General features: G+C 35.3%; 1 protein-coding gene and 1 non-coding gene across 2 annotated transcripts; one reads left to right on the forward strand and one right to left on the reverse strand.

Moving 5' to 3' along the window:
• Nucleotides 1–3,622: 3,622 nt before the first annotated feature.
• On the reverse strand, nt 3,623–3,696 carry TRNAT-AGU (transfer RNA threonine (anticodon AGU)). The gene has a single exon. It is a non-coding gene; the product is annotated as a tRNA-Thr (tRNA).
• Nucleotides 3,697–3,887: 191 nt separating this feature from the next.
• On the forward strand, nt 3,888–7,364 carry LOC129309067 (protein DEHYDRATION-INDUCED 19 homolog 4-like). The gene is made up of 5 exons (XM_054950413.1): nt 3,888–4,180; nt 4,339–4,484; nt 5,349–5,426; nt 6,216–6,475; nt 6,995–7,364. The coding sequence occupies exons 1-5, from the start codon at nt 4,114–4,116 to the stop codon at nt 7,101–7,103; spliced, it is 660 nt and encodes a 219-aa protein (XP_054806388.1). The 5' UTR covers nt 3,888–4,113; the 3' UTR covers nt 7,104–7,364.
• The last annotated feature ends 1,805 nt before the right edge of the window (nt 7,365–9,169 follow it).

A 9,169-nucleotide genomic window follows, 5' to 3' on the forward strand; every position in this document is an offset into this window, starting at 1 on the left:
CAATGACTATCACCACTTGGCCATTATTCTCTTTGCAATGATTATCGTTATTTGGCAATTACAGAAATCATCGACATAATGTGTGTCGGTTTTACTTTCAATGCAATATTATTCACTAAGAAGTTTCTCAACTACGTAGCCTCATTTCTAACCAACTTCAGAGTAATATACTTTGGCTCGCATAATATTTTATTTGGCTATAAATGGATTTTTCCTTATGAATATAAAATTGAATCTACATCATTGTATTGTTTTAATACAATGGAAATCCATTTTATGTGATACCAACATTTATGGTATCTCTCAAATGCTTGTTTGTTTCATCCTCTCATGAAACTATTTGATGTGCTCAATTTCTATATAACATAACTATATCATGGATGCTCATCAACAATGAATGTCATATTTACACCAAAATTATTGTTATGGAGATTTTTTACAATGTAGCCTCCAATTTCAGAGTAATAAATTTTATGATCTTGTTATTAAATTTTTTTCCATCACCACTAAAGGTGGATAATCATTAGTTGATCTTCTCATACAAATATATAATTCAATTAACATCAATATATTTTATACAATAGGGATCTTGTTAACATCTAGAAGTTCATGTTATTTCATCACATTTTCCTTAGATTCTAATCCATTTTAGTTCAATTGTATATATTTTTATTGCCAAAATTAGGAAAATATACATTTTGTTTTCGGCTTGTGTTCTTGGCTTTAATTTGATATTTTTAGCCTAATTTCATGTTATTTTGATTAGAAGCATTTCTGGAGCTTTGTGGATGTTTTTGGAAGACTTTTGGATGAAGAAATCAAGAGCAAAATGAATGATTTTTGTTAGCTATAAAAACAGTGCAAAACTGCCAAAGTCGTGACTTTCGTTCGCGACTTTCGTCGCTGTCAGAAAAATGCTGTTTTTCATTTATCAGAAATTAGTTGGCTAGGACACATATAAGCTAAGAGCTCAACCCAGAACACATTCTTCAAACTTTTAGACACTTTTAGAGCTTGGTTGTGCTAGGGTTTGGGCATTGGAAGAGTTGGGATCAAGAGATTGAAGCTTTGAAGACATTTGGAGCTCATTTTCTTTGGTTTTTCTATTCCTCTTCCCTTTCCTCTCTTGTAATCTGAAATGGGTCCACTTATTTTGTATATTTGTAGCTTGTGGATGATTATGAGTAGCTAAACCCTTTGTTCTAAGATTATTTAGAACCCTTGTATGGATTAACACTATATTTCTCCTCTCTTTTTGTGATTAATGATATATATGTGTTTATTTTACTCTTTCCTTAATGCTTTTACTTGATTGGCCACCATTTAGATATTGAGTTCACTTAATTGATGCTTGAGAGGGCTAGATTGAGTGTATAACTTGGGTAAAATTGTGTAAGAACTTGATATTTGCATGTTGAATGGATGGTTTTGCTAGTAAGATAGAGATATACTTGCTAACCTTACATAGCCACATTAAGATTGATATTTAAAATTGAGTTTTATTAATTGTAATAAGAGATTGTGCAATCAATTTAACTAAACACTTGTTCATGACTTAAGAGAGCTTGTCCAAGTATTTTTAGAACCCTAGGTTAACACTTATTTTCATTAAAAGCATTTATGAGAGGAAATAATTTTGGTATTATGAAATGCAAAGGGAGATAAATAATCTTAGGTCCTAAATTGTGTTAGAAGTTTGTGAATCACTCACTTTTCTTTATTTTTTAGTATTAGTTTCATTTGAAAAATTATTTTCACCTAACTTTTTGTAGCTCAACTTGATCGAATTTATTTAGTCTTTTGCTTGATCATTGTTTTTGAACAAATCCTCGAGGGAACGATACTTTACTTTCATTATATTACTTGCTACGACCTGTGCACTTGCGTGAGCAACAGATCTATTATTCACAATCCCATAATTTAAAAAATATTTTATTTTTCTCGTACAGACCATAACACATATAAATAAATTATTGTCAACAATAATAAATATTTATGCCAAAATAAATAGATCATACACCTATTTAAAAGAAATTTATCAACACTAGATAAACAACTAAATTTTGCATTATCATCACAACGCCTGTTTCAAGCTAAGCCACAAAAATTGCATAATTAATAAATTTTACCATCATGCAAATAATAGCCTCCTCTTAATTAATTTTCCTCTAAATCACAACACAAAATAATATTTTGGCATTTATAAAATGAGGTTAATATTTTGGCACAGCACATTTTTTAGTAAAGCAAAATTATTTTTTCCAAGATACTCCACGTCCACATTAGGTACCACACTTTCAAACACTTTCAAATATTTCAATGATATGAAAAATGTTTTCAATAATTCTAATTAAATCAGAATCTCACCATATAATCTCCTTCCATTTTAATTAAATTAGAATTTCTCATAATTTTAAATTTACTACAAACATATCAACACATGCACAAACAGCCCAGTACAAAACAAGGTATGCAAAGCCTTCTCATATTTCCAATAAAATTTTAACACCATATAAAGTCCTTCACTCCTTTTTTCTATGCAAATAAATTTAATTGTGATTAATTTCAATTATGACACTCATAGTCATAAAATATCACAAACCAATATGCGTTTCTTCGAAAAAAATTTCAACACTCAAAGTATTAGGATGATTATTATTTTTTTGGATAACTATCAGGTTGATGGTTTTCACCAAAGGGTTCCGTGCATTCATTTTAAATCATTCGCTAAAGTCGCATAGAGTAGGTGGACTCTCTTTACTTCCATTTCACTTAAACTAAAGTGAGGACAAGCTTTTCCAAGTTGCACTTAGCCAGTTGCAGAATGGGTAATTTATCTTCCCCTGGATCCACAGTCCAAGGCATGTTTTAAAAAGGGAACTCTAGCATGTCAAGATTCTTCAATTCGAGTAGCTGTAAACTCAGTTGCTTGGACCCAATGTTGACGAGCCTTATTGTGGAGGTCTTTGCAACATATATGATTTATTACTATATATAGCAGCTGGAGCTGAATGTAGAACCAGAGGAGTTGCTGTTAGATGCAGGAAACGAAGTAATGCAAGCCAAGAATTGTTGCATTCAATTGACGGGTGAAGCATCAATACTTGTTCAACATCTGCCAATTTTACGAGCATAGCATACTCCTGATGATGTTCATAAAATTCAGGAAAATCAATACTTGGGACATAGTGTTGAAGTTTTTGTTTTTCATGTTGAAACCACTGGACTCCACATTGAGACAGTGCACATAACTGAAATTGCATTTTGAGATCTTCTTATATAATTTTTTTTTGAGACAATTGTATTCACGATTTTTATTTACAGGACCAAAGGTCTCTCAGAATTTTTTTTTTTGAATGGAGAACATGACAAAATTCCACAAGCAAGTTCGAATCATAAAGTCATGTTAGATCATAGATGTGAACTTGCCATCACAAATGTTTGGGCGACTAGCGTTCGACTTGAAGCTTTCTCTTCGTGACCTTCTGCAGAGAGCCATTGGGCCCTCAGAGTTAAATAAGCTACACGGAAGCTGTAAAACAAGAAGAAATTGTGCGTCAATTTGCTCATTCCATGAAAAACAGTTGAAGGCTGGCCATCTAAATTTCCGGGGGGAAAAAAATGCTCTCGTTGAGAGTCGAACTCAAGACCTCCCGCTTACTAAACGGGTGCTCTAACCAACTGAGCTACGAGAGCAACGCGGTGGAATTGTAACTTTAAAGAAATGACTATGACTGAAAGGGAATTACCGCGTAGCTCGCCCAACCTGGATGGAGGTTTCCTTCTATAGGCTCCGGGAAAGAAGAGGTAGCCAAGGGCATGCTGGTAATTTAAAAGAAAAACGTGGGTATTTGACGGAACCTGCGTGTTCTTTAAAAGAGAGGACATCGAGGCAGCCATGACCAGAAGGTCGGTAGAGAGTATCTCTCCCCTCTCTCCCTGTTCGTAAATATCTGGTTGGCTCCTTCCTCTCTCTGCTCTTTGACTTCATTAGGGTTTTATCGTTGACGCTCTCTTCCAGTCTCGGTTCTCCACCAAACTTATCCAACTGCCCCTGTCGCGTCCAGCAAGGATCATTTCCAGCTCTTCCCTTTACGATCGAATCGTGTTATAATGGACTCCGATTCCTGGATTTCTGCCCGTCTCTCAGCTGCCTCACGCCGCTATCAATCTCGATCTGGTTTGTTTTCCTTTTGGTTTATTTTATTTTGTTTCTTGGAAATATTCGGTTCCGTGTTGTTCGTCTTCGTCTGTTTGTTTCCCGAGAAATTGCGGGAAACTCTTAGGGAATTATGGTTGTCTTGATTTATTGAACGAGTTGGAATCGTGTTGGCGCAGATCTGTACCTTGGTGGATACGATGATATGGAGGGAGACGATGATTCACGGGCGGAGTTTCTCTGTCCTTTCTGTGCCGAGGATTATGACGTAGTTGGGCTTTGCTGTCACATTGATGAGGAGCATCCTGTGGAAGCTAAGAACGGGGTATCAGTTATATTTCATTTTACTTTCAATTTTTAACATCCTTATAAAGCACTCGCTCGTTTCTTTCCTCTTTTTTTTTTTTTAACTTTTAATTTGCAATCGCAATTTGATTATTATCTTCGACTTTTTTTTGGGTGAGATGATTTATTACTTTTAATTATTTTTTTTCCTTTGGCCAACGATTATTAATTTTAATTGAACAAAGGCATTTGTGGCGAATTCCAGTTTACGTCAATCTATAGTTCCCTTCTTTCGTTTTTAGTTCTTTTATGTATGCTTTACTGTATTAGACGATGCTTCTATTAATACAAAGCAAGGTCTTTTAAAAGATAATTTTGGGTGCATCCCATGGGATTCTGTTGCGCCTATTTCTCGCCCCTGCAGAAAAATTGAATTTCTTAATTGCTTGAAACATATGAAACTTGAGTTTTGCTGCCTTATTGTCGGAGAAAAAAAAAAATGCTACTACAGTTATGTATGCGTTCGGGTTGCTTTTGGAAAAGAAAAACATCTTGGTACTAAATTATGCGTTCGGGATGCTGGTGATTTGTGACGATCTCTTTATAACATTCCATGAAAAGAGTGAAGGTTTGGACTGTCTATCTGACTTTTATTGTATAAAGATTAGTTTTAAGTGGTTCATGTGGTTTAAGTGAGTATGGGATCTAGAGGAGAGAGTGGTTAGACCCAACTTGGTAACGAATATGGAAACTTGTTTGATTGAATGGCTTGTGGTTCTATTGAAGTAGGATGAAGTTTTTCCATTCTTTTCTGTAATACAACTTATTATTTGAAGTGTGATGGCCTTTGTCTTGTAGTTCGTCTGCTAACCATGGTTTATTGTCTTGCATTATCTATTTTCAGGTATGTCCAGTTTGTGGGAAAAAGGTTGGAATGGATCTTGTTGGCCATATTACCATGCAACATGGGAATTTTTTGAAGATATCCTTATTGCAAGTTGGCTCTGTTTAAAGTTTTGTTCATGTCATCTTTTCCTTACATGCACGAATCCATGCTCATCATGCTTGCATTTGTGTGTTCATCTATGTCTTTGGCAATCTTTTTGAAGAACAAAATGATCTATTTTAGTTAAGTTGTATTCTTTTCAAGTTATTGGATAATTTTAAGTAGGCATTTGAAATTGTTGAACAATAATGGAATTTAAAAATATGATGCATCTATGATGGGGAGATGCCATGAATTTGTGTTCGGAGTTAAGTTTTTGGATAATGGAAATATCATTATTTACATCATCTTCCCCTCACTATTAAAGCCCTGAGATATTATGTTTTGTCATTTTTAATTTTTTTTAGTATTATATACTTCAAGCATGTTTCTGTTCAGTAAGCATTTACAATTGATCTGTTGCTCGCTTCTCATTAATTTGGTCTATTTAACAAATGACTGTCTGTTTATTGTGTCTTCTTATGGCGTGACACCTATTATTCTGGTCCGCGTCTTGACTCTCTAGTACTAGATTGCAGTCCTGGTACGCTGTATTCTTTCTTTTCAATTGTTGATATTTGTTGTCACTGAGTCTAACATTGGTACAGGGAGCATGTCAGAGCCTCTGGTTAAAGTTTTTTTTTTTTGGTCTTCGCATTGCATCAAAGAGATACTTCATCCTCTAGGTCAACGTTTTGGTTTAGCGGCTCTAGGTCAATGTTTTGGTTTAGTGGCTCAGTTTCTATAACTGTTAGACTTCACTGTTGTTCCTTAACCAGAAATTACGTGCAGCGCAAGAGAAGATCGAGGAAAGGAGGCTCTAGTTCAACACTTCAACTATTGAAAAGAGAATTACGAGAAGGAACCTTGCAATCCCTTTTTGGAGGTTCTGCATATGCAGCTTCCTCCACTTCTGAGCCTGATCCTCTGCTTTCATCGTTTATTTATAACCCAGTTGCTGCGGATGAGCCTGTTAGCTCACAACCTTGTCCATCAGTTGAAACTACCCTGGTGAAGGAAAGCTCCAAAGATGATTTCTTGGAAAGGTGGGGATTGTTGTTTAATTAAGCTTTTCGCAGTGTTTCGGAAATTAAAATAAAATTTGTACTTTTAGTTGCATAATTGTTATGTGTTAAGATATTGCATGTTTGCGTACGCAGATGTGATGCTGTTTATGGTCACGCGGTTTAAATTTGTTGCAATATTATGTTTGCTAAAGTGCATGATGAAACCTAATTTTGTATTGTAGGGGTAATTATTTGGTTTCATGTGTAGGAATTGGACTGTAAATGATCACTCTCTCTCTCTCTCTCTCTCTCTCTCTCTCTCTCTCTGTGGTTGAAAAAAAGAAACTTTGTCACAGTATGATGGTATCTTTTCTTTTCCCTTTTCTATAACCTGTGATGCCTTGGTTTCAGAGAAAGTCGGAATGAACATTCTGGCTTTTTGGTTATTTCCATACTAAGGATTGGTGGTTCTTTTTGCCTTTCTCTACAACATTCCCTACTAATCCGGAACTTACAATCTACTATAGTCTGACAATGGTGTATCATGTATGGCTACAGAAAATCCCAAGAGTTGCAGCTGTCAGACAAGGATAAACAAGAGAAAACTCGGAGGTTCGAGTTCGTGCAAGGGCTATTGATGTCTACTATTCTGAATGATGACTTATGATTGGAATTGCAGCTGGTAAAGCCATTACTGGAGTAGGAACATGATCTCTATAAACACGAAGGAAGGAGTTCATTCAGATTGTTACGGAATGGTCGTAGCTAGATCCGAAGGAAGTGTATGTATCTACTATCTAGTTTGTGTTTTATAAAACAAAAATGGAAGCAACCTTTATAATTCTGCCGGTGTTCTTATGGCTATGCTAGTTCCTCTTAGGAAATCGCAATAAAATTTATGTGTGATGACCATGGGCGCTTAAAATTAGTAGAGCATTTGCGTAAATATAATTTCATCCCCTAGCCTTAAATACGTTGTCTTTTTTTTTTTTTTGGGTGTTAGTAATGAACTATAGGAGTTTTCATTATCGTCAAATGCCACGGTACGTAAATAATAGCAAGTCTCTCCGGATCAGTAGGACGGAATACAATTTGATATCTTATTGGAGTTTTGGTTTAGTCCGATGCTATTAGGTCTAGTTTGGTACCATAGAATGATTTTTAATGGAATGAGAATTGGTGTGGAATAATAATGGAAGTGGGTTGTATTAAAAAAAAAAAAAAAATAGAGTGGGAGTGGGAATGGGATTGTGATTTAAAAACATGTTTGGTATTTCAATGGAATGCTGATATAAAATTTTATTTGATATTTATAATAAAATGGTAAGTACCATTTTATCCTTAGCCTGAACGCAAGCATACTCGAGCACCACTGCACAAATCTTGACCAAGAACAATGGGTTGAACTCCTTGCTTGGTGTCCTGGAACAACAAGCCTTTGCCCCCCTTTCTCTCTAGCCTCTTCTTAAGATCTTCAAGCCCTTGTAATTTTTTGGCCCAAAAAGTTGTCCTTTGGAAGGGAGCTCATCTTTTTAGCATGATATAATTAATCATTTTATGTCTCCATTTTAGTCTCAAAGCAAAGGCCTCTCTCTCTCTGACACACTCAAATACTTCCTAATTCATAAGTGGGTTGTGCATAGTTGAAAATAGACAATGAATACTCGGTGGCTTGTGGTTAGGAGCACGAGAACCTGATGAAAGATGCAGTGGTTGCTCGAAATGCGTTTGTCGTTGGCCATTCCGTGCAATGGATTCTGATGCCATTGCTGAAGAAGGTGAAGTTGGAGAAAATATTAAAGTTCATGGAGGAAAGTCGTTAAAAAAGAGAGGATGTGAAGCAGCGTCGTCTTCTCCACCCCAGAACTCCAGATTTGAAGCTGTCGATGTCACAGGAGAAAGATGAAGAAGATGGGGGAGGGACCAGCATTGTCGTTGTTAGGAGGACGGGAAGAAGGAGAAGGATGTAGAGGCAGGAGAAGGACGATCCTGAAGGAGGAGGTTTACGATGGAGAAATGAAGGGTAGGACTGTCAATACAAATTTTAGCAAGGGATATTTTGGATTGAAAAAAATTCATTCCCAAGGAAATGCTCCCATTCCTATGGTCTGGTGATGGAATGGAGACTTAATGGGCCATTCTACTGGAATGTTCACTGGAGTCATTTATATTTTCATTCCCATTCCATTTCTCTCTATTTTATCGTAACATGAACTTAAAGTATTCTATTGTAGTAACAAGTTGTCGAAACCTAACAACGTAATTGTGGTTGGCAATAAACCAAATGTTGGAAGGAAAGAAAATGGAGAGGAGAAAATTAGAGAAATAATATTATGAAATGAAAATCAATAAGAAAGAAAATAGGCAAAAAGTCATGATATATGATATGTCATCATTTCTATGAAAATAAATTCAAAGCAAAAATCATACCCAAATTAACACTAGAGAAATATTCGAGTTTTACAAAAATTAGAGCAAATAGATGAAGTCAAGTTGATGAATGGCCAATCAATAGAGGTGAACACTGGACACAGAGGAAAATATTGACACTGACAAAGAGACAACTGAGCTAAAGGCGTTGAGAGCAGATGTAGTTGGCTTCATTTCATTGCAGTGTGGGGAATTTTGCATATCTGAATTATTAAATTATATATGATGATTTAGATTTCATAATTTTTAAAAGTACAGATTAATCTATATTGTTAAAATTTAATCTGAATGATTCAGATTTGT

The sequence above is a fragment of the Prosopis cineraria genome, unplaced genomic scaffold (genome assembly GCF_029017545.1).
Source record: "Prosopis cineraria cultivar Desert tree isolate PC_DT_omini unplaced genomic scaffold, ASM2901754v1 PC4, whole genome shotgun sequence".
In the NCBI taxonomy this organism is placed as follows: Eukaryota; Viridiplantae; Streptophyta; class Magnoliopsida; order Fabales; family Fabaceae; genus Prosopis; species Prosopis cineraria.

Coding starts and splice junctions, on each gene's coding strand:
- LOC129309067 (XM_054950413.1), top strand. CDS start 4,114: ATGGACTCCGATTCCTGGATTTCTGCCCGTCTCTCAGCTGCCTCACGC. Junction 4,485..5,348: donor CTGTGGAAGCTAAGAACGGG/GTATCAGTTATA, acceptor ATCTATTTTCAG/GTATGTCCAGTTTGTGGGAA. Junction 5,427..6,215: donor AACATGGGAATTTTTTGAAG/ATATCCTTATTG, acceptor ACCAGAAATTAC/GTGCAGCGCAAGAGAAGATC.